This window comes from Lampetra fluviatilis, chromosome 20 (genome assembly GCF_964198595.1).
Source record: "Lampetra fluviatilis chromosome 20, kcLamFluv1.1, whole genome shotgun sequence".
Lineage (NCBI taxonomy): Eukaryota > Metazoa > Chordata > Hyperoartia > Petromyzontiformes > Petromyzontidae > Lampetra > Lampetra fluviatilis.
In genome coordinates this window covers 754,826-780,363 of record NC_136294.1, presented here as the reverse complement: position 1 = coordinate 780,363, position 25,538 = coordinate 754,826, and the positions used below count along the sequence as shown (strand labels likewise).

The 25,538-nt window shown below is 56.8% G+C and overlaps 1 protein-coding gene across 1 annotated transcript; it reads right to left on the bottom strand.

Moving 5' to 3' along the window:
- Positions 1-1,624: 1,624 nt before the first annotated feature.
- Positions 1,625-16,418, bottom strand: LOC144938004 (uncharacterized). Its single transcript, XM_078865701.1, has 13 exons — positions 15,403-16,418; positions 13,202-14,050; positions 12,623-12,658; positions 12,085-12,204; positions 11,234-11,272; positions 10,279-10,329; positions 7,586-7,693; positions 6,583-6,636; positions 4,856-4,900; positions 2,717-2,761; positions 2,139-2,192; positions 1,892-1,936; positions 1,625-1,660 (listed from the first exon to the last, which is right to left on the bottom strand). The coding sequence occupies exons 1-13, from the start codon at positions 15,541-15,543 to the stop codon at positions 1,625-1,627; spliced, it is 1,623 nt and encodes a 540-aa protein (XP_078721827.1). The 5' UTR covers positions 15,544-16,418.
- Between the last annotated feature and the right edge of the window lie 9,120 nt (positions 16,419-25,538).

Genomic DNA, 25,538 nt, shown 5'->3' with positions numbered 1-25,538 from the left:
CTCCGTGTGAGTCTATGGGTCTCTGTGTAAGTCTATTGGTCTCTGTGTGAGTCTATGGGTCTTTGTGTGAGTCTATGGGTCTCCGTGTGCGTCTATGGGTATTCGTGTACGTCTATTGGTCTCTGTGTGAGTATATGGGTCTTTGTGTGAGTCTTTGGGTCTCCGTGTAAGTCTATGGGTCTCCGTGTAAGTCTATGGGTCCTCGTGTGAACCTATGGGTCTCTGTGTGAACCTATGGGTCTCTGTGTGAGTATATGGGTCTCCGTGTGAGTCTATGGGCGATAGTGAATGATGGGATTCGTCAAAGGAGTGGGGGCCTGGCGGGTTGCGAGACGAACCGGGTCTCCCGTATCCCCTGGCAACCCGTCCAGACAAGGGACTCCCTGCACACAAACACACAGATAGACACACAGACACACATACACACAGATACACACACAGACACACAGATAGACACACAGACACACAGATGAACAGATAGACATACATACACACAGATAGACATACATACACACAGATAGACATACAGACACACAGATAGACATACAGACACACAGACACACAGATTAACAGATAGACATACATACACACAGATAGACATACAGACACACAGATTAACAGATAAACATACAGACACACAGATAGACATACATACACACAGATATACATACAGACGTACAGATAGACATACAGGCAGACACACGGACACACAGAGATACACACAGAGACATGGAGACAGACACACGCAGAGACACATAGACATGCAGATACACAGACATGCAGATAGTCACATAAAAATGCAAACTCACAGGCATGCGGACATACACGCAGAGAGACATTCAGACACAGCAAGACACGAGAGGCACACAGACACACCCACACAGACACACATACACACAGACACACACACAGACACACGTGTAACTACACGGAGATTAATAATTCAACGCATTTTTATTCTCTGGCTGTCGCTCTCTTCCTCTCTCTCTCTAAGGGGAGAGGCAATCCCTGTTGCTTTATTGTTTGTATCGGATCAGGAGGTGTGATCGCTGATCTAGCAATCATTTAATATTTATGTGTGTGTGTAGCAATTCATCACCCACGTGTGTGTGTCAGCGTGCGTGCGTGTATTTGGGGAGCGGTGGCGCAGTGGTTAGCTCACTACGAACCCAGCGACCCGGGTTCGAATTCAGAATATCTGAACCGGTCCTGGGCTTCCTCTGGGTCGACGCGACCTTAAATGAGTACCTAGTACGTTGTGTATAAAACTTTAGCACTGGGAAGACAAAGGCGGTTGGGGTGGTGCTGGTTACCCACCCCCTCGTGTGCCGTGCGGGCCTTCATAGGTGCTCGCTAACAGCACTTGCCCCAACAGTCTGTTGAGGCTACACGGGGGATCTTTGTCTGTGCGTGATAGAGTACGTGTGCAGGTGTTGTGTGTGTCGAGTGGGGGTCACCTGCAAGCCGTGGGTCCCCTTGAGACCCCTGGAGCCAGGGGGACCTGAGGGTCCCTGCAACAACAACAACAACCACTAAGTGGCGGTGACGTCACCACGGCGGCTGTGCCAGGCTAGGTGCACTCCAAGGCCACGTGAAGTGTCGAAGGCTCGCTGCTGACAGCGGGTCAAGGGGCAGACTGCAGGTGGCCTGGGTTGCCTGACTGAGTTGACCGGCAGATGCACACCAGCGGTGCTCCCCACTCGTTGCTGTGAGCAACAACAACAACAACACAAAGATCCCCCGGATAGCCTCAACAGACTGTCGGGGCAAGTTCTTTTAGCGAGTGCGCACCTAGAAAGGCCGGCTCGGCACACGAGGGGGTGGGTGGGTGGCCAGCACCGCGCATGGCCGCCTTTGTCTCCCCAGTGACACAGACACACCGCCGTCTCACCTGGAGCCCCGCGAAGCCCGGGGGACCCGCGCTCCCGTGATCCCCCTGAGCGAGATCAAAGTGGAGAGGGAGCAGAGCGCGGAGAGGGATTCGTCAGCCATTGCTCTATCCGCTGCTGGCTGAAGCCCTCCCCGCGCCTCTCGCCATCCCTCACGAGCCCGCACCCAGACCCAGCACACGAGGCGACTTCATCGCTCCGTCTCCACGGGGGAGGTCACTCGGGGGGAGGGGAGGTGTGGTGTCTCACCCGTGGGCCGGGGTAACCCTTGATCCCCTTCGTCCCCGGGGGACCCCTCTGACCCTTCAGCAACAAACAACAACGACAACAACAACGACAACAACAAGGGTGAGTCCCCCACTCCCACGCCACTTGACGCGAGAGTTTGGCTCCGACAGCGACAACTCGACGAGAGCTGTCCCCACTCCCCTCCCCCTGTGACACACGACACAGACAAAGACCCCCCCCCACCCGTATAGCCGCAACAGGCTGTTGGGGCAAGTGCTGTTGGCGAGTGGGACCTGTGAAGGTCGGCACGGTATCCCAGGGGGTGGGTGGCCAGCACCACGCCCGGCCGATCCGCATCAGATACTCATTTGAGGCTGAGTCGACCTAGGGGATGCCCAGGACGGGTTCAGATAATATCCACTGAGACGATGATGCGATGGGGTTCTGGTGTGACTCGATCTGTCGAACTCTATTGACACCGGGCACACGTTTCGGGGTGCGTCTTACTCTCCGGAGCGTCTTATAATCCAGTAAGTACGGTAGTTAGAGTTGCTTAATGAGCCAGTTAACGAATGGTTGACTCCAAGAGGGACTCTCACCGTCTTGCCTCGTGCTCCATACCTCCCCTCGTCTCCATATCCGCCCTGCAGGACACGCGTGTCGCGCCGTTAGCACTCGTTCATGGTGACCAGCTGTTTGAGTGACCAGGATGAGTGAGTGACCTGGTGAGTGAGTGACCAGGTGAGTGAGTGACCAGGTGAGTGACCAGGTGAGTGAGTGACCAGGTGAGTGAGTGACCAGGCGTGTGCGTGTGCCTATAGGACACGTCGACATACACGTGACCCACCTGTACACACCGATACAAAGATAAATTAAAGATATCCCGTATGTCCTTAACATAGTCTTAGCGAGTAGCAGCTATGAAGGCCAGAACGGCACACGAGAGGGTGGGTGAGCCAGCGCCACGCTCCGCTGAATGTCTCCCTAGTGGCGATGTTTACTCACCATACCAGGTACTCATTTGAGGCTGAGTCGACCTATGGGAGGCCCAGGACTGGTTAAGATAATCGTCACCGGCGTTGGCCTTGAGCGGGTGACCATAGTGCGAACAGATGTGTCTACAGGTACGGGAAAAGGTGTACGTACAAGTGCGCACAGGTGTGTGTACAGGTGTATCTATAGGTGAGTGTACAGGTGTGTACAGGTGAGAGCGTACAAGTGTGTGTACAGATGAGTATACATCGTTCAGAGTACAGGTGTGCAGCGGTGTCTTTATTGGTGAGTAAACAGGGGTATGCGCGTACAGGCGAGTTCGTATGTTTGTGGTCACATGTGCGTGTACAGGTGTGTGCACTGGCGTGTGAACAGGTGTGTGCGAGTACAGGTGAGTGCGTGTCTGTGCATCACCTCAGGTCCCGACAGCCCAGGTAGACCACGGGGACCACGTGGTCCTAGCATGCCCTGCAATAAAATCCACCATCATCATTATCATCTCATCACACTTATCATCATCATTGGCCATCATCAGGATCCCCATCATCGCTACTATCATCATCACGACCACCATCTTCACCACCTACGATGTACTCAGTGGCTCAGTGGGGACAGGAAGAGGAGAAAAGGGGGGGGGGCACAGTGCCCCCCCTTCCCCCAGCAGGTATCCCCCCTGCCTCCCCACTCCCCAACCCTCAATGTCACCCCCGACCCCCAGCCCGGAGCCCACACGGAGTGCTGAGATCTCAGCCGGCAACCGAGTGCCTGGCGTTGCGGTGTAGTGTAGTGAACATCGACACTGGGGGAGACAAAGGCGGCCGGGCGTGGTGCTGGCCACACACACCCTCGTGTGCCGTGCCGGCCTTCATAGGTGCTACTCGCTAACAGCACTTGCCCCAACAGTCTATTGAAGGCTTCACGGTGGGATCTTTGTCTTTGTTTCGTTTAATTGCGAATGGAGTGACGGGGCGAGCAATGCGAGGGTGATGGGGCGATGGTCCTCAAGGGAGGGTAATCATCATGGGTGGGTGTCCGATATAGGGGTCCCTGAATCAAACACGGAGGTCTGCAGGCCAAACCGCCGCGAGGCAATATCTGGCGCACATTGCACGATAATAACCACCACCACCATCATCATCATCCATCATCATCATCATCAAGGCCACTACAGAGAGAGAAATACCTCTCCATCCGGTGTGCGCGTTCCAAGGAGGAGCGCAGGGCACACGTGGTGCGTGCTCATGTGGGGAGCGGTGGCGCAGTGGTTAGCGCACTGCACTACGAACCCGGGGGACTAAAGTTCTATTCTCCCTTGCTTGGGTTCGAATGAGCCTCAAACACGATGTCCTGGCGCGGCGTGTGGACATCAGCATTGCGGAGACAGAGGCGACCGGGCGGGCTCCTGGCTACCCAGCCCCTCGTCGTGTGCTGCGACATCCATCCTTCGGTGCTTGCTAACAGAGTCTGCAAACGGCTGTATGGGGGATCGTTGTTGTTGTACACCTGTCTGTGTGTGGGGGGAGCGCTGGGCGCAGGAGTTGTTGCACCGCGCAACGAACCCTCCAGCCGGGCGTGGTTCTGGCCACACCACTCCCTCTTCTGCCGTTCCGGCCTTTATGGATTAATAGGCGCTATTCGCTAACAGCACTTGCCCAAAAAAGCCTGGTAAAGGCTATAGGGGGGATATTTGTGCGTATGCATCATGTGTATACTTATGTGTGCACGTGTGTTGGAGAGATCCGTACCGGCATTCCGTATCCCCCAGGGAATCCCTCGTCCCCGTCACTACCCTGGGGACGACAGAAGGTGACACGCATGGATATTTACCCTGCAGGAGTCTCGAGTCTCGCTCCCAGGAGGAGCCTGCTGCTGCTACCGTGGGAGGCTTGGCCGGCGACAACCCAGCGACGCGCTGTACAGGAAGGGATCACGCTCGAAGCTCTGCACAGATGGATTCACGAACCCACTTGCCGTGCTGCTGCCTCCCCGGAGGAAAGCCACCACGCGTACAATGGCAAACCGATTCATTTCGGCCGGGCCAGTTCCGAAGTTGGCATCCCCGGGAAAATATTTCTGTACCCGGCACATCACATCCAGTATACACCCCTCGGTGTATGGCCATGGCCACCGACACTGCGTGTGGATATCTTCATCCAGCAGGGGACTGACTAAGAGCTGCACATTATCTATCGTTTCAGTTTATAACATGAAGTGTTACTCCGGGCGCCTTGTCTTTGTAACATTTCCAGTAATTCTTTGGAAACTTCAGAGTGGCCAAAGAGCGGCTCTAGCCGAGTGTGAAGACGGCTCCGTGGCCCGTGTCACCCACCTTGCTCTCGGCAACAGCATGGGCGGTAATTACAGGGGGGGGGGGGGTGGGGTAGAATGATTGGGGGGGGCGCACATTGACTGCCATTCACGAATAACCCAGCGAGTCGTGGTGACAGTAGCAATGTCTCCCCCCCGCCCTTCTACTCCCCACAGACACAGATCCCCCGGGCAGCCTTAGCAGACTGTTGGGGCAAGTGCTGTTAGCGAGTAGCAGCTATGGAGGCCGGCACGGCGCACGAGGGGGTGGGTGGGTGGGTGGCCAGCACATCAACTGAGGCCAAGTCGACCTGGCTGAGACATTGGCCAACGATGGTGGCTGTGACCTCGGCTTGCCGGGTTCAGAGCGCAGCGCGCTAACCGCTGCACAACCGCTCTCTACACCACCGCACTTAACACCCCCCCGCCATACTCACACCCCCACTCACACCCCACTCACACCCCACTCACACCCCCACTCACACCCCCACTCACACCCCCACTCACACCCCCACTCACACCCCCACACACCCCCACTCACACCCCCACTCACACCCCACACGCCCCCCTCGTGCTCGAGTTGCCCTTCCCCACGTGCGCCGGTTCCCATGGCGCCGTGCCGAGTTTGCTTCTGTTTGGCAGCTCACGGGGGGAGGAGGGGGGGCGAGTCGGGGGGGGGGGGGCTCTAGAGGGCGGGGGGTGAGTTCCGGACCCCCCCTCCCCCCCCATAATTGGCGTTACCTTTAATCCCTTCTCGCCTTTATCGCCAGACGGGCCCCTCAGTCCACGGAGACCCTGCACACACAGACACACAGACACACACACAGAAAGACATACACAGAAATATATACTCACAGACACACACACAGACAGACACACACAGACACACACACGCAGACACCCACAGACAGACACACACACAGACACACACCAACAGACACACACACAGAGTTTGACCACATATTAATCACTGCTGACTTCCCCCACAAAATGGTACTCATTCTATCGACCCCAGAGGGACGGATGATGGGCTGACTCAACAGCAGCAGCAGAGTTATGATCATTATTATAATAATTTTATCAGAAGGAATGTATAATTCCCCCTCTGACTTGAGCCTGTCATGGGAATGTGAAATTGCCTCTGTTGGCTTCGGTGTTGTCTTACCGCAAAACCTTTCTGCCCCTTGCGTCCCTTGTCCCCTGAGTATCCTTGAGGACCCTGCCAGGGAAAGGGGGCCAGGCAGGGGAGGGGGTGTGGGGGGTGGGAGGGATGCGCAGGTCATAAGGTCATTGGATCTTCAAACAAATAATGTGGCGATGATGTTGACGCTGCTACTGCGTTGGCAGTGGCGCACAAGCGCAATTAAATAATTATTTAATTGAAACACAACACGGTCGCGAACAACGCTGTATGCAGTCTTAAAAGCAAAAGTATACAAAAGGCGACGTTTCGGGCTATGGCCCTAATCCTTCAAAGCTCGTGGATAGAGAGGCCAGTCGATAAGAGTGAGACACCGGATTGGTTTACACCGTGGAAGGGCCTGATGGCAATTCAGTGTTGAAGCCACTTCAGTTATTGACCCAGTCGTGTACATCGGCAGATGAGTAGTTGCACTATCAGCAGCTATCGAGTAACAGACAAACCCCCTTCAATAACTGCAACGTATTTACTGCTAAAGAAACTCATCTTTATAGATAAATATGACCAGTAAAATATCGAGCAGCGCTGCTGGCGCACCGCACAGCCCCAGTGCCAAGTGGGAACGAGGCTCTGTCTTCCACACGACTCCTGGAATGGCAGCAGTAGGCCATGAGGTCATTGCACATCGTGACCCCAGCTCGGGGTGAAGGCGCATTGGCCTACTCTTCCTCGCCGGCCACACGTCTTGGAGGAGGTGTCAGTAGCCACACTTGACCCCACCGCACGCGACCCCTGCACACTGCTGGGTGGCGGGGCGCAGGCGCGGGGGGTGGGGAGGACGCCGATTTAAGAAAGTTGCCCAGTTACCTAAACTGCTGCGCAGGGAGACGGAGTCGAGCCGGTGTGGTCAGGTCACCAACCATTGCACCGCGCGCCATCCCCTGTGCGCTGCCGCCGCATTGCGTTTAGTTGAGGGGGGGAGGCGGCGTGCTTAGGGGGTAGGGGACAGGGGGGCAGGACCCCTTACCGTGTCCCCGGGGACTCCTCGGGGTCCCGCGCGTCCATTCACCCCCGGGGTCCCCTGCGAGGCGGAGCGACCCGGGGGTCCCGGTCTCCCAGGGGGTCCAACGGGGCCCTGCGACGGGGAGCACAAACCGAGAGGGTTCAGTCGCTGTGCTCCCCCATTGCTGCTGCCGAGTTGCGGCGGTGACTCTGTGTGGAGGGGCGGGGGGAGCGAGGGGGTAGGGGGTAAGGGGGTAAGGGGGTGCACGGTGCATCCCGCTTGTCTACCTCTTTCCCCGGGTCCCCTCTGAGCCCCTCTGGACCCCGCTCCCCATCAGGCCCCTGTGAAGGAGAAGGGACCTTGTTAGTTGAACCCCCATCGTCGTCATCATCTTCATCATCGACACCACGATCATTGCCGTCACGATCACCGCCATCATGATGAGTACAATCATCAGCAGCAGCAGCCACTGTCATTTTCATCATTAACATTACAGTACAATTACCACCAGCACCATTATCATCACTGCTGTCATAACTATTTTTGTAATATTACCATCACATCAGCATCATCAACATCCTCCACATAATTTCCACCACCAACACTGCTATCATCATATTCCTCATCATCATAAATAACATTCATCATCATCAATAATCATGATGATATCTATCAACATGACCACCACCACTACCACTATCGTCATCATTAACATCACTACCACCGCTGTCATCACTGCCACTCTCTCAGCAGTATCAACACCGATCACATCATCGCCATGGTCATCCACGAGCACCTCCACGACCACCATGAGGCATGGAGTCATCGTCTGTGGACTAGGTCCGCTGGTTATTCACTTGGGTCACACGGCAGGTGACACGCACAGCCTCACTGCCGCCTGTGTCACAGTCAGAAACACCGCGGTCATTCCCTAAACACCCCAACAACAACAACAGCTCTACAGGAAAGTGCGCAGAGAAGCATGGAGAGAGCTACGCCTGAGTTTGCACCGAGAGACGGAGAGAGGAGCACGTGGATTATTAGCGGACACACGCGGGCGAGAGATCCATCATCACGTCGGCTGACAACATCTTACAAATAAAAGAAACCCCACGTGGCAGCAACAGCAGGAGCCACACCGAGTCGTCTCGTGAGTAAATAAATAAACAACGCCATAAGTGGACTGATTGACGTGTAGAGGCGCTTTGCTGGGTCTGCACGAATCTTACATTGCGCGTGGGGGGGGGAAGTAATCGCCGTAATTACCACGCGATTACATCCGCTGGGGAGCCGGGGACGCGACGGCTCCACTTTATTAGGGGGAGGGGCGGCGGGGGAGAAGGAAGAGGGGCGGCGGGGGACAATTATCCCGACTCCCCGCGCCTGTCTCTCACCCGCAGCCTGGCCCGGGACAGTCTCCAGCACCGTGGCTCACGAAGCCAAAGCGACGATGATGATGATGGCGACAACCCGGCACGCACGCGTCCTCAGGACGTGGCTGTCCGAGCCAGCCAGCAAAACTTTTTTTTAGTCCAGAAATATAAAATGTCATGATACGACTCGATAATAGCTGAGTACATTTGGTATTGACGCCATCGTTCCTAGAGCGCAGGGCGGTTTCAGGGGGGCGATGTTGCAGTGTGTGCCATCGCTCTTCGGGGGAACATTTCGAATATGGCAAAAATTTGGACAATTGGCCGACGACTCGTTTGGAATGACGTCACGGGATCACCGAGGTGCACGGTGAAGCGGGTGGCGAGTCGGGTTGTTATCGTTCATGCTCCCGCAGTATTCACCAGGGTGGCCTTTCGGACACGAACCGCGGCAACAATTAGCGAACGTGCTACCTCTGTGCCATCGCGTCACCACCCCGTGGAAGGATTCTTCCGCTGTTTTGACCGCTGCAGGGCCAGTGGCGTAAATTCCACGTTCCTATGACGAGGACGATGTTATCCACAGGACAACCGTTGTTGATTTCTCCATTAAGTGGCAATGTTTTTTTCGATGCCGGAGAGAGAGATGGGATGATGAGTCAAATCCCCAACCAAGATTGTAACTCGTTACCGTGGGATTGCAAGCCGCTCGCTCTGCCGCTGTGCCCCGTGACCGGGTGTGCTCTATCTGAGTCACGTGGCCGGGTGTGCTCTGTCTGCTATGACGCACGGGTCAGACACGTGGTCACCAACGATACAATGGATTAACAAAAACAAGTTCGCAACGAAGCACGAACAAGCGCCTGGGATCAATGACGTCATTCAAACTGTGACGCAGAGCTAGGCTTGGGCAGAACGCGTCACGGCCAGACGGTACGATGGAGGCCATGGTCGAGACTGACGACGGAGCGGCAGCTAAAGGAATGGAACGCCTGCCGAGAGGACGTCCACCGAGATGTAGCGCTGTGATCAGTCGTGAGAGGCGGTGGCGGCTTAGGGGGGCCTCCATCCAGCAGTGGATTGACCACGGCTGATTGACGATGACGACGATGGGAGAATGGCACTGCATGCGGAGCGAAACGTCGGACAACGTTGCCAATCAACAACGGCACCGCGCCGTAACAGATCGTCGTCTTGTGGCGTCGAGAAGGTGGCCCGCGATAAACAAAAAAAACTTGGAGGAAATTATAAAATAAAAATGTCACGATGGCGTTGACACCTGTTGAACTGTGACGGTGAATGTCGGAGGTTGTGTTTGTGGGGGGCAGGGGAGGGTGTTCTTACGGGGGGCCCGGGAAGGCCCTGAAATCCCGGAGGCCCCGCCTCTCCTTTCCTCTGCCAATCAAGAGACGGAACGAGAGAGGAGTCGGTGAAATCATCATCAAACATCCTCATCATCCTCATCACCTAATCATTCACTCGCTACATCATCACCACCTGCAGCATCATCACCAGCAGCAGCAAAGTCGCTAACTACATTATCACAATCACCACCATCATCATCGCCCAGGGCAGCTTCAACTAATTACTCTACAGGCAACTAACATTACACAGATCCCCCGGATTGCCTTGACGGACTTTTGGGGAAAGTGCTGCTAGCGAGCACCGATGGAGGTTGGCACGGCACACGAGGGGATGATTCACATTTAAAATGTACAATGTTATTTATTTTAGCTGGAAGGGCCCATGAATCTATTCGCCTCTATTGCACGGACATTCTGCTATGGAACATATGTTATACAATATAGATATCAGTAACAATCACCACCACCATCACCACTATCATCACCACCATCACCACCATCACCACTATCATCACCACCATCACCACTATCATCACCACCATCACCACCATCACCACTATCATCACCACTATCATCACCACCATCACCACTATCATCACCACCATCACCACCATCACCACCATCATCACCACCATCACCACTATCATCACCACTATCATCACCACCATCACCACTATCATCACCACCATCACCACCATCACCACTATCATCACCACCATCACCACCATCACCACTATCATCACCACCATCACCACCATCACCACTATCATCATCACCATCACCACCATCACCACTATCATCACCACCATCACCATCACCACTGTCACCACTACCATCATCATCAGCACTACCACTACCATTACCACCATCATCACCACCACCATCACCAGCACTACCATCACCACCATCACCACGGGATGGGAGTCACAACTCACTGGCCAGCCCGTGGACAGCACGCGGTAGAAGGGGGTTTTCTGTGAGCACAGGGGAGGGAGGATGACATCACCACCATCGCTGTCATCACATCAACATCATCACCACCACCACCACCACCGATGGCCGTCACGGCCTGACACGGCCATCAATTATCTGACATCATCGCCATCACTATCACCGCTGCCGCAACCACCACCAGCATAATCATCATCGCCACTGCCATCAACATCACCATCAACATCATCGTCATCGCCACCACCAGCATCAGCATCACGACTAGCCACCATCGTCGTCAACATCACTATCGGCGATTCATCTTCTTGGTTCTTTCGGTAAAGTCACTGTGACTACCGAAAGAACCAAGAAGATGAATCCCTGCAGTCACGGAAGCTTCAAATCGAAATTTAACTATCGGCGAAGTCTGTCACTGTCTGGCGTCATCATCACAAATCACCTTCCCTGCCACCACCACCACCATCATCATCGCCACCAACATCACAACTACATCGTCATCATCATCGTCGCCATTAGTGTCATGAATATCACCACCATCACCACCAATATGCCATCACCACCACCATCACCACCATCACCACCACCATCACCACCACCATCACCACCACCATCACCACCACCATCACCACCACCATCACCACCACCATCACCACCACCATCACCACCACCACCATCACCACCATCACTACCACCATCACCACCACTATCACCACCATCACCACCACCACCATCACCACCACCACCACCATCACCACCACCACCATCACCACCACCATCACCACCACCATCACCACCACCATCACCACCACCATCACCACCATCGCTCTCAACTTACCAAGAACTCCTCCCACTCTTCTAGGGCGTGGCTCCAGATGAGGAAGGTGGGGGGCCCTGGGGGGCCCGGGGGGCCGTATGCCCCCGTCATCCCCACTCGCCCGGGGGGGCCCTCATCCCCCTACAGGTGGGCGTGGGTTGGTGGGGGGGGGGAGGAGAGAGAGGGGGAGAGAGATGGAGGAGAGAGCAGAGAGAGAGGGGGAGAGAGGGGGAGAGAGGGGGGGAGTGAGGAGAACGCAGAGAGAGAGAGATGGAGGGGGAGAGAGAGGGGGGAAGGAGAGAGCAGAGAGAGGGGGAGAGAGTGGGGGTAAGAGTGGGGCAGGAGAGAGAAGGGGGGTGGGGTGGGGGTTGAGACCGTTATGAGCATTGCCCCGACTCAACCCTGCGAGCCCCAATCAGCTCCCTCGGCCACCTCGACTCCCCCAGAACCGACACGGCTCGCTGCGTGCTGAGGTGAGGGGGGGGGTAGGGCTCCCGACTCCCCATGAATGGGGTCTCTTCATGGGGGAGGGGTCATGGTGGGGGGGGGGGGGTCTCACCTTGTCCCCTTTCTCGCCCATCTCTCCCTCGGTACCCTGTAGAGTAGAGAAGCACAATGAGGAATGATGCTAAACATCAATAACATTGCTTCATCATGAGCAGCATTATCGTCAATGCGTTATCACAACTTTTATAATCATCATCATTACTATCGTAAACTTTATAATTATCACTATGATCAAATATACGATTATGATTATCATCAGTATAGTACTGATATCAGTATTGTCATAATCATCACTCTGATCATCATTGAAAAGGTGATGGTGCTAGTGATGATGATGGCATCATCACCAGCATCACCATCATGTCACAATCATCACCATGACAATCATCACTAGCACTACCATTACTCTTACAATCATCACTAGCATCACCATTAACAATCATCACTAGCATCACCATTAACAACCATCACCATTAACAATCATCACCATTAACAATCATCACCATCACCATTAACAATCATCACCATCACCATTAACAATCATCACCATCACCATTAACAATCATCACCATTAACAATCACCACCATCACCACCGGGGCACGCAGCGTCACTGATCACGTAGCGTGTTACCCGTGATCCTGGGGGTCCGCGGGACCCCGATGTCCCAGGGGGGCCCCGCTTCGGCGGCAGGACGAGGGGGGGCCTTTCGGGAGGCTCCGTGGGTTCTTCTGGCTCGCCGGGGTCATTGGGATCACAGAGGTCATTGGGTTCCATGGGGTCACCGAGGGGTTCGCTGACGTCACAGGGATCGGCGGGGTCACGGGAGTCGGGCGAATCGGCCGAATCCTGGGCTTCATTGGGGTCATTGAGTTCATTGGGGTCACACAAGGAATTGGGGTCACACGGGCACTTGGGGTCCTTGGGGTCGCACTGGTCAGCAGGGTCACTGAGTTCATTGGGGTAAAATGGACAATTGGGGTCACTTGTGTCGCAGGGGTCACTGGGTTCATTGGGGTCCAATGGACAGTTGGAGCCATTGGGGTCGCATGGTTCGACGGGGTCACTGAGTTCATTGGGGTCAAATGGACAGTTGGGGTCACTGGGGTCGCAAGGGTCAGCGGGGTCACTGAGTTCACAGATGGGGTCGCCGGGGTTACAGGAGCCGGGGTCACTGAGGTCGAACTGAAATCCCTCCTGGGACCCGGGGAGGTCCTCTAGACCCGCTAATTCTCGGTGGCCCGTCCCATCTCTCCATGCGCCGTCAACCCCCATTGCGAACGCCGCACGCCGAGGGAGTCGGACGCGGCGAGGTCCGGACAACAGAGGGGACTCCTGGCGAAGCGACGGGGGGTGGTCCCCTTGCCAGCGGGGGTCTGGAGCGCGCAGGGGGTCGCGTCCCGGCCGGTAAGGGGGTAGACTGGGGGTCAGCGTTGGGGTGAGCGCGGGGGGTGGACGATAATCGAGTGGCGACACCTCTTCCTAGAGACACGAACACCAACATCGTCAACATCATCATCAGCACCAAGAGAAGCATCATCATCATCACCTTGGTTCACCATCACCTTACATTCGAGCTCACGTGACCCCGCCGCAGTAGAGCTGCAGTGACAGACGGCTGTGGAGCGGTTTCGTGCTCGTTGGACCCGTCAGCACAGCTCCGTCTCCCCGCTGCGGTTGCTGCTGCAGCTGCAGTTGTGAGCGAGCCGTGTCACATTTGGTCGAATGCACTCTGCTGGTGACCCACTGTGCAGTCCTTCAGGAACTGCTGAGGGTTGAGTTTCGCTTGATCTGTTTGCATACTGCTGCTGCTGCTGCTCCTGCTGCTGTGGTTTGTAACTCGTGCCCCCCCCCCCCCCAGCAATCTGCGTCAATCGTCGCGGGGCGCGGCGACTCCCTCCTCCTCCTCCTGTGGGATTTCCTCGCCGCCGTGCCCACACGCGGTTCGGGAAGAGCGACGCCGGGGGGGGGAGGGGGCACGCGATAGGGGGGGGGCATGCGGGGGGGGCACGCTTGGGAAGGGGAAGGAACGCGGGGGGGGGGGGGGCGTGAGGGGGGGCACGGGGGGGCACGGGGGGGGGGGGCACGCGAGGCAACGGCAGCGCTCGCGGCCTCACCGGGCCACACGGGGATGGCCGTGGGGAGCCGCGGGTCGCGACGGGACCCCGGCAGTGGGGGGGGGGGGCCCGCGAGTCGTCTCCATGTGCCCGCTTCTCTCTCTGCGTCAAGCCCCCACCAGACACGCGACTTCACGCTGGAGTCTCGCGCACATGGCCTCGTCGCTCCGCGAGTTATTGTTGTTGTTGTTTATCCCGCTCCTCTACCCAGCAAAGGTCTCACTGAGTCACACACGAGACTCCTTCAGGGGGCTCCTGCCGATCGCAGTCGAGGGGCGCGATGTTGCTGCTGCTGCTGCTGGGTCATCCCGATCGAGTGATTTGCAGGGACTCGTTCAACTTTGGAATGTGTTTGGGCCATTACCGGTCACGCTGCAGAACAGGCAGCGAGAGAGAACTCCTCCAGACTGCACACAGCACCGCGCCCGAGTCGGGAATCGAACCCAGACGCCTTCTTGCTGCGAGTGTCACCACCACGGCGGCACCGCCCTCCCCATTGTGACCCCCATCCCCGCCCCTCCCCCCGTTGAGACACAGACGGAGCCGGTGCGTCAACGCTTTCAACACCACGCGCGTGGCCAAAACGACCTCGCGTGTGTGTGGCACGACCCTCTTGAGTATCAGTCGTGAGACTCCGAGTGGGGGGCACCGCTACGATCGCAGTCCGCGCCGCGGTGGCGTCACCAGAGCGCGCTGATGCCGCGAGACGCCTCTCACCTGAGCGACGCGTGATCCGCCAACCCCCAGGGCCCACGGGATGAGCAGCAGCAGCAGGAGCAGAGGGAGCCACAGCGGGGCCCGGGAGCTTCGATCGCGCCTCGCTGTGCCCCCTCGCGCCGCACCCGGGATCCAACTCATGTCTCGGTCACTCCTCGGGCGGGTCAACTCCACATGCCGAGACAGCCGTTCTCGCGCGAGACGCGTCGTGTGTCTGTGTGTCTTTGTCTGTCAACTTCTGTGGGTGTGTTTGTCTATTTGTGTGTCTGTGTGTCTGTCTATTTGTGTGTCCGTGTGTTTGTCTATTTGTGTGTCCGTGTGTTTGTTTATTTGTGTGTCTGTGTGTTTGTCTATTTGTGTGTCTATGTGTTTATCGACGTGTCCGTCCGTTTGTCCTCCTTGACTTGAGTGGTGTCGATCCCTGACCATCAGTCCCGCCTGCCTGTCTGCTTGCCTGCTGACTTGCCAGTCACTCAATCGGTCAATCAGTCCGCCTGCCTGCCTGCCGGCCTGCCGGTCACTCACTCAGTCACTCACTCACTCACTCAGTCAGTCCGCCTGCCTGCCTGCCTACCAGTCACTCACTCACTCAGTCAGTCAGTCCGCCTGCCTGCCTGCCGGCCTGCCGGTCACTCACTCAGTCACTCACTCACTCACTCAGTCTGTCTGTCTGCCTGCCGGCCTGCCAGTCACTCACTCAGCCAGTCAGTCCGCCTGCCTGTCGGCCTGCTGGTCACTCACTCAGTCACTCACTCACTCAGTCTGTCTGCCTGCCCGCCTGCCTACCAGTCACTCACTCAGTCAGTCCGCCTGCCTGCCTGCCTGTCGGCCTGCTGGTCACTCACTCAGTCCGCCTCCACTGCCTGCCTGTCGGCCTGCTGGTCACTCACTCAGTCAGTCCGCCTCCACTGCCTGCCTGTCGGCCTGCTGGTCACTCACTCAGTCAGTCCGCCTCCACTGCCTGCCCGTCTGTGTGGGTCTCTCCGCTCGCCCGTCCACGTGCACCGCGCGGACACGCCTCGAGCGTAGACGGAGCGGGAAGGGATCCCGAGGAGAGGAGGGAGGAGGGGGAGGGGGAGGAGGAGGAGGTAGATAATGAGGGAGGGAGGGAGGGGAGTTAATGACCACTTGAGAAGGGACTCGCTCCGCCCTCCCACACTAACTCTGCCCCCAGCCCATTACGAGCGGGGGTGATGGAGGGGGCAGGCGAGCTGGGGGGGGGGGAAGGTGGATTGGGGGTGGCCACCAGGAGGGACGTGGGAGGATCTTCCCAGTAATTAATAATTAATCGCGGCGATTAAGACATTCTCTGTGGTTTATGCGCAACCACGAATTAATAATAACATCCCGCCAGCATCGCCCACGGCCTCTCACACAGGGCTATTTAGGTTTATTATTTATTATTTTATTTATGTGCCCACGAGAGCCGCACGGAGTCGCAGGACTTTATTTCAGGAGGCTGCTGCGGCTGCTGCTGCTGCTGCTGCCACATTGGGTGTTTATTTTACGATGTTGTTCATCCAATGAATGATGAGTCGTGTTTATTATTCTTCACGTGGGAAGGAGCCGGGAGATAACCCCACGCCTCTCCCCGCACAGACGGAATAAACAGCTGGCGACTATCCCACTTGCTGTACCGCCTTCTGACTAACGAGCCAAGACACGGCACATCCTCGACACCCACCCTCGGCATGGGCAGCTTCACACCCCATCTGTGCGTGATCCACCAACCCTCGCTGCTGCCTCCACGGTGCTGGGTGACAGGCCACGTGCAGCGTGGCCACCACCACGCTGTGCGCACACGGCAGTGCACTGCTTGGACACGGGCTGCCAAACCTCCATCGATTGGCCCCAGCTGACTCCCGTTAACTAGGAAAGTTGACCGCAAACTCGGGACCGGACTCTGCCTTGTGGAAGATTTGCGCGAGGTAGGAGCGTGTCACGTCCATCGTGATCTTGCGGCCAAGTGCACATTTAGTGGCACACTGCACGCGCCTGATGACTCGTACGCCTCAAATCCACACGCCAACACAAAGCTCCCCCGTGTAGCCTTTATCAGACTGTTGAGGCAAGTGCTTTTCGCGAGCAGCACCTATGAAGACCGTCAGGGCACACAACGGGGTGGGTGTCCAGCACCATGCCCGGCCGTATTTGTCTCTCCAGTGGCGATGTTTACACAAGGCGCTAGGTACTCATTTAAGGCTGACTCGACCTAGGGGATCTCCAGGACCGATTCAGACATGCGTCACCTATATTGGCTGTGAGCAGCGTGCGTTAACCACTGCGCCACCGCTCCCCACAAAAAAACACCCCACACCCAACACTAAAACGAATCGCACCACCCCCCCTACCTCCCCGAATAAACACCCCCCAGCCTCCACACACCGACACATACCGACACATACCGACACACCCACAGAAAAACAAATAGGCAAAGGTATCCCGTACAGGCTGCAGAGACTGTCGGGGCAAGTGCTCTTAGCGAGCACCTATGACGGCCCACACAACACACAGACAAGCACTACACACACACACAATTGCACCCTAATTATATCCGCTCTGCACGTGTATGGCGAGCTGGGGGAGGCAGGGGGCTCCGTATTAAGTGACAGAACAGCCGTCACGCACGTGCGCGCGACTCAGCGCTCCGGAACAGTGGGCGGTGGTCGAGACTCGGAACGGATTGGCAGCAAAAGGAGGGAAATTCATCACCCGGAGCACGCGGCCTGCTCTTAATTAGCGCCCATTCCTCGCATGATCGGTGTTTACATTCATACATCAAGCGAGCAATGACTGTTAAGAAAATATATTTTATTTATTTATTCAAATACCCCTCCCCCCCTCCGACTTAAAGTATGTGGAAGTGCGCAAAGAAGCACGATTGGAATTGCACTCCGAGCCAGAGAGGGGAAGGCGTGGAGGGGAGACGTGGGGGGGGAGACGGCGCAGTGGTGGTGGCCCGTGGTGGAGACTCACGGCGGAGAGTGGCAGCCACAAGGAGGATCCACGCCTTGAGGACGCTCCGAGCGGAGACGGAGCGACAGTGATGTAGATGGATTGTGAGAGATGGCGACGGCGTGGGGAGGCCTTCATCCAGCAGTGGAGAGGATCATGATCATGACCATGACAGGTCTGGTGGCAGTTAAAACAGCAACGCTCCCAAAAAGAGACGTAACATTCTAAAACACTCTTCTTGGGCATAAACTCATACACACACACGCCTTTAGTTCCTCCAGAAGCTTCTGAATGCAATCCCTGAAGAAGCTCCCAGCACGTGGCGCGAAACGTCGGACATAGTGCCGAACGCCGCGACCACCCAAACGCAGCACGGCGCCGCACAGCAGCGCAGCCGCCAGAACTCGCGCAGCAGAAAACGGCGACATGGCTTGGTTGGTCGAGGCGCTGGCGGATTACTACATCGCACGATCGACCACGGCGGGTGGGCCTCTATCCAGCAGTGGAGTGAGCATGCCTGCTGCTCCTTCTGATGATGGTGGTGGTTATGATGGCTGGGGGTGGATATCTGAAGCCGGGAAGCATTCGCCCCAAGTCGCTCCTCGCCCCAAGTCGCTCCTCGCTCCCAATGGCCACGCGGCTCCTTCCCGGCTTCCTCGCTGTTTGCTTTTCTTGTTGCTAAAGGCAGCGGGTGGCTAATGAGGTCAGGGCTCCACCAACAACCCAACCATCACCACAACCACCACCAAAATAACCACAACCATCACCAGCAGCACCGCCATGCACCACCATCATCATCATCAAAGCAGAGCTGGAGAGCTCTGGGCGTTACGGGTGCTTTGACCAATCAGAGTTGATTGGCAATTAATTGCTCGCTAATTGCCTGGACACGGCGCTCCCTGCCGCAGCTGCATCAACACCCCGCCGCGTGCCCACGTGCGTTCCCAGGACCCCCCCCCCCATCCCACTCCAGAGCCATGGGGGGTCCCACTCCCCAATGCATAGGGACCCCCCTAGCGACCCCACTACTCCAGACCCCCCACGAACAGAGGGAGGGGGCTGCTGCTGCTACTACTGCTGCTGCTTGTTGTTGTTATTGTTGGTAATAACGGCGTCATTTTACCCAGAAAAACGTCGACGAGTCTCAAGACTCTTTGGGTCAGGAGGGTCCTGCCACACTGGGGGGGGGGGGGGGGGTGCTTGTCCCAGGCCTTCCTCATCCACCGCCGACACCTCTCACGACCCAGCGACGTGACGACCCTCCCACTCCTTGCCCGCATCTTCACTCTCACTCCTTCGGCTGCGCTGCGCAAACAAATCGGCGTGGTCCTGGACAACGCCAGCAACACAATGCATCAGACATGTGCTTCCTTCCCATATTTGTCTGTCCACATAAACGAAAGGTAATTTTTTTACACAGATCCTTTCGATAACATTAAACAGAATAATTTTATTCACGTGGTAAAAGCAGAGCTCGGAGGAGAAGGTGCAGGAGGGGCGCGGTGAGTTGTGAGTGTGGGATAGAATCAGAATCTGTATTTTTACCGGAGGAATCCGATGAGCTATAAAGCTCTTTTTCACAGATGTCCAGTAGGGCCGGGTCAGCACATTACAACAACACACAACACACACACACGATAGAGCAGAGGGAAGGTAAACACATCGCTTTATAAAATATACAAATAAAACTCAACTATTTTTATTTTACCAGGTATGGGCCCCCCCTGAGCTATTAGCTTCGGAAGCGACATGTTATCATCGTGTGGAAATTTAAAGTAGCAAAAATAATTATCCAAACAATCAAGACGCATGTTTCTGTTGGCTCGAGCCATCACATCCCTCGATTCCTGTTACGCAACTCCTCAACTGGGGGGGGAGGGGGTGGCGAGCACACGCCCAGGGTGACATGACTTGGGCATGACGCCCCTCCTCACATTACAACATCGTCACGATACCCTCTACATTCAACGTCTTCCAGCGCAGGCCACGCGTCTTCTCACTGCGGGGGGGGAGGGGGGGGGGCCTCGGGAGGGGGGCCTCGGGGGGATGGGGGGGGGGCCTCGGGGGGAGGGGGGGGGAGGGGGGGTCGGGGGGGGGGCCTCGGGGGGAGGGTGGGGGCTCGGGGGGGGGGGTCGGGGGGGGGGCCTCGGTGTGCGGCGACTCCACTGCTCGGACTCGAGCGGGTCGTGGAGTCCAGTGAGTACCTGGTGCGGTGGGAGACAAAGGCGGCCGGGGATGGTACTGGCCACCAACCCCCTCGTGTGTCGAGGCGGCCTTTCTATGCGCTCGCCAACAGCACTTGCCCGAACTGGCTGTTAGGGCTACACGGGGGATCTTTATACTTGTGATGTCCTCCCCGCTGAAACCCGACCACACTGACCCCCCCCCCCCGAGCCCCTCCCCCCGCATGGCGAGCCTTTGAAGAGAGAAGAGTCCTTAGCAGCGCCTGGTCAATTAGCCCTTAATGAGCTCCGCTCAGCGCCAACTGATCATCCATTACAGCCACTGCGGAATGAGCGGGGAGTGGGGCGCGGAGTAGGGGGGGCAGCAGAGAAAACGATGAGAAGGGTCAGAATAACCATGAAAAATGCGGCTTGGATTTTGAAATCCAGGCCGCATTTTTCATCGTCCAGTCCGGTTGTGACATCCAGGTCAAGTTTTGAGATTCAGGCCGCGATTTGTGAGCCAGTCCAGGCTGAGTGTTTAGTTTGTCGTTACCCTCCGCACCTACGATTCGCACTGTTGGAGAGGTTCGACATAGATAGTGGTGCAGGTGGGGTTGAGGAATCCAATCCGCAATTATATACTCCATGCCAGGTTTTGTGATCCAGCAAGTGCAACTCGAGTCGACCGAGTTGGCTGAAGTACGAGCGGCGTTTCGCGATTCAGGACGGGTTTTGAGATCCAATCCAAATTTTAGGATCCACGCCGAGTTTTGATATCCATACCAGGTTTGTAGATCCAGTCCTGGTTCCGAGGGATCCAGTCGGGGTTTTGAAATCGAGCTGCAGCTCACGCGAGCGCGGGACGGAACCACCACCATCTCATCTTCATGGGCTATCAGCCAGTCGTGGAAATTCCACACTCCCATGGCGGGTGCAAGCAATTCCATAGATTGACCACTTAATATCCACACAGAGTGATTCGAATTCATCTCCCTGTGTCGACCTCGTAGGGATAATGATGATGATGCTAATAATTACGGATTATGATGATTCATGTTTGGATGATGTTCATTATGATGATTCATGTTTGGATGATGTTCATTATGATGATTCATGTTTGGATGATGTTCATTATGATGATTCATGTTTGGATGATGTTCATTTGATGATACATGTGGAGTGACATGGAATGGATCACTACGGCGCGTAGCGCTGGTACAATAGAATAAGGAAATATGGGTGTAGCAGCCAGCACAGCAGGTAATGCCACGCAGTGGGTCGCTAGGGTGCGTGGTGCTGGCTGCTGGCGGAGAGGGGCACATGGGGACACGTCACTCCGGCCGGCTGGCAAAGAACGTGATGGGCCGGGGTGAAGGATGTAGGGCAAAGATGACCGAGGGGACACGGGGAGCATGGCCCAGGACCTTCTGGAGGGTTCCAGGAGGGGCGTGGTTAAGGGCGGAGCCGGGCAGGTGGCACGTGGAGGTCAGCCCAGGACCTTCTTGAAGGTTCTCGAAGGGGGCGTGCCCGAGGGCGGAGCCAGGCCACGCTGAGGGGCATAAAAGGGAAGCCCCGAGGCTGAATCAGGGCTGTCTACAGGTGTGTCACCACGCCCTTGCAAAGTGCACACGAATTGATGCAATGGATATCACGTCGCGGTCTGCTTTTCGGTTGCAAGTTTCAGATTTACTGCAATACACCCGTCCTGGGACGGGCTAAAGGCGAGTAGTGTAGAATAAACGTTGTTGCTTCCTAAAATAATGTCTCAGAAGTGAATCACTACACATGTTTGGATGATGTTTATTATGATGATTCATGATTGGATGATGTTCATGGTGATGATTCTGATTGGATGATGTTCATTACGATGATTCATGTTGCTGCCGATGATAATCCCACTGCTTATGATATTTCTGCGGCTGATCATACTTCTGCTGATAATTCCAATGCTGATGATGATACTTCTTCTGTTGACGATGCTGCTGATGATGATACTTCTTCTGTTGATGATGCTGTTGATGCTTTGATCTCTTGACTGTTCCGACTGTCACTCGTGGGAGACGCCGAGTCAGGATGTGAGGATCGCACGCGCATCTGTGCGGAGCCATCAGACCCCCCCCCCCCGCGAGGCCCTCCTCGAGCCCACCGCCCCTCCCCCTCGCTCCACAGGGGGGGGGGGCGACCTCCTGCCACACATTTTCTCTCCTTACATCATCATCAGCCCCGTCCTCTATAGCCCAGCAGCAGCATCATCATCAGCGAATCTACACCACCATCATCACTGCCACTCCCAGAGACTGGCCACTGCTTACCCTCCTCTCCCACCCCTCCCCCATATCCCCACCCCCCGCCGCATTCCCACCGCACCGCTAATTACCACAATAATCAAGCAATTTACTTTTCCAGGGAGGCTCCACTTAGCGGTGACAGCGCCGCTGCCGTCGCGTCCGCAGCAACAGATCCATTGTTGTACTGGACTTCTACGTTACTCTCGCCGTCCCCAACTGGCACTGACCAGCGTGGTGAAGTATGGTCATATAGCCCCCCACGACCCACACTGGCGCGGGGAGGCCTTCATCCAGCAGTGGCTTGACAAAAGCTCTGAAGCGTATTTTTGTACGTGATGTTTGTCATTGATCCAGACGTTGTTGTTGTTGTGATGCTGCGTTGGCAGTGGTGCACAACCAAACGTCAACAACAACCACTCAACGCGTTTCTCAACTACAGCGGGGGGGGGGGGGCTCTACAATAAATGAAACAAACAAAATAGGCGACGTTTCGGACAACGGCCCTTCTTCATAAACAGCAGAGAGATGGGCATTTTCCAAAAGGTCGGGCAAAAACATGTGGCCTGCATTGACCAGCGTGGTGAAGTATGCTCAAACAACACCGATGAGCAACACGGGGCGTGGAGATGTCTTGACTCATCCAGCAGTGGATTGGCACTGGGTTGAATACGGGTTGTACCGCTACGCGTTGTTGTTGTTGTTGTCCGGCGATTCTCTAAACATCGGTCACCGTTGTCCTCTCTCTCTCTGCCGTCCCCACTCCCCCCTAACCCCCCTCACCCACGCCCCCGCCCTGCCCCCGGCAGTGCGCGATGATTCGTGTAACTTGGATCGCGACTGATCGAGGGAATCTCTCATCACGATCAGCAGCGTCAGCACCATCAAGGGCAGCAGCAGCATCACGATCAGCAGCACGATCAGCAGCACCATCAGCACCATCAAGTTCAGCAGCAGCAGCAACATGTGACTGGCAGGCTGGTGGTGCAATAAAAACCGCAGTGCCTCGCAGCAAGGAGAGAGGCTGAGTCGGGCGCCTCTCTGTGTGCAGTCTGTAGTTCTCTCTCTCCCCTTGGCCTGCCTGCGCCTCCTCCAGGACCTCTGGTTTCCAGCCAGAGCGAGAACACCCCGACATGCGATGTCACCGGTGTTGGACAAAAACAAAACCTCCACAAAAGTGACAAAAATCACTCAGTCGGGATCACACAGCAGCAGCGATATCGCCCCCCTCCTGCGATAACTTGGCAGGAGCCTCGTGAGAAAGTCACGAGACTCAGTGAGGCGCTCCTCGCTAAGCAAGTGGAATCGTCGTCGTCATCATCACGGCCACTCACCCGACCTGCACGTCCATGACCCATTGACCTGGCGCTGTGACCTCTTGATTGGGGGTCGTGACCCCATTGATCGGTCGTTGCAACATCCACAGGACACCTTCATCGTCCCACGGCAGGGGCGAGCTGCCGCTGGGGGGTGGGTGTCCCACGGGGCTCCACCGAAGCCCTGCGCCCGAGAGAGGCGTCGTGGCGTCTCCATCATCCTCTCGCCTCCCGCCAGCCCCGGCTCAGCCTTCGTCTCCACAGGTGACTCCGAGTCGCCTGAAATAACCCCCAGAGCCCCAGAATCTCCACGGACCCCCAACAAGGCGCCCAAGACCCCAGTCCCCACCTCCTGACCCCTTCCCCGGGATCCAAACCCCCCGCATTCCTGGACCCCGGTCACCGGTCCCTCAATCGATACCCCAGATCTCCGCACCCCCGAACCCCCACCCAGCGGAACCCCCTTAATGGGGGCTCATCCCCTCTCCCTTCCGCTCCCCCGCCCCCCATCTCCCGATTCTTCTCCCTGTGGCTGAGAATGGCGGCGAGCGGGGTTCTCACTGTCGGGTGCCAGGCGCCTCCCCCCCCCCTCTCGCTACTCTCTCACGACCCCCCCCCCACCCCTCCTCACATGCACCCCCCCCCACGTTCTCCTCACTTTCACCCCCCCCCCCACGTCCTCTCTCCCCTTCTTGGTCGTCTCTGCCCCCCTCCCTCCCCCCGTGTCCACTCCCTACCGCTTTCCCTCTCAACTTCACCCCTCTCTCTCTCCCTTCACCTACCCCCCTTTCCTCTTTCCCACCCTTCTCTCACCTGCTCCCCCACGCGTCTTTGTCTTCCCTCTCGTCCCCTCCCATCCCTCTCCCCCCTCTCTAAGCCCCCCTCCACCCACCTCTCATCCCCGGGACCCCTCGAGCACGTGAACTCCCCCCGTGCCCCTCCCTCCCCCATCGCTGACCCCCTCACTCCCTCCCCTCCCGCCCCCCCTCCCTCACCATCTCCGTCTCGCTGAGCGCAAATCAGCAAAGCGCGGGGGGACGCCCCCGGCGTGAGGGGGCGAGTGAGCAAGCACCTGGGTGACGTCAGCCCCCCCGCCCCCAGAGTTGCTCAAGACGCGCGTGACCTCTACCCCCCCCCCCCTTCTTATCAGCTCCACCCCGACAAACCGCGCCGCTCTGTGCCCCCCCCCCTATCCCTCACCGCTCGCTCTCGGGGGGGGGGGTCTCAACCCCCACCCCCTTTCACCATCAACTCCCCTCCCTCCCCCTCATCCCCCCACCCCCGCCCTCCATTTCATCATCCCCCAAACCCCCACCACTCGCCACCCACGCGCCCCGCCCACCCTTATCGGGCTCTCCAGCCCCGCCCTCCCCGCCCCTTTGCCATCGTAACCCCTGAGACCCTGGCGGGGACTT

Coding starts and splice junctions, on each gene's coding strand:
- LOC144938004 (XM_078865701.1), bottom strand. CDS start 15,543: ATGAGTTGGATCCCGGGTGCGGCGCGAGGGGGCACAGCGAGGCGCGAT. Junction 11,273..12,084: donor AAGAGTGGGAGGAGTTCTTG/GTAAGTTGAGAG, acceptor CTGTGCTCACAG/AAAACCCCCTTCTACCGCGT. Junction 10,330..11,233: donor TGCTGTCCACGGGCTGGCCA/GTGAGTTGTGAC, acceptor CTTGATTGGCAG/AGGAAAGGAGAGGCGGGGCC.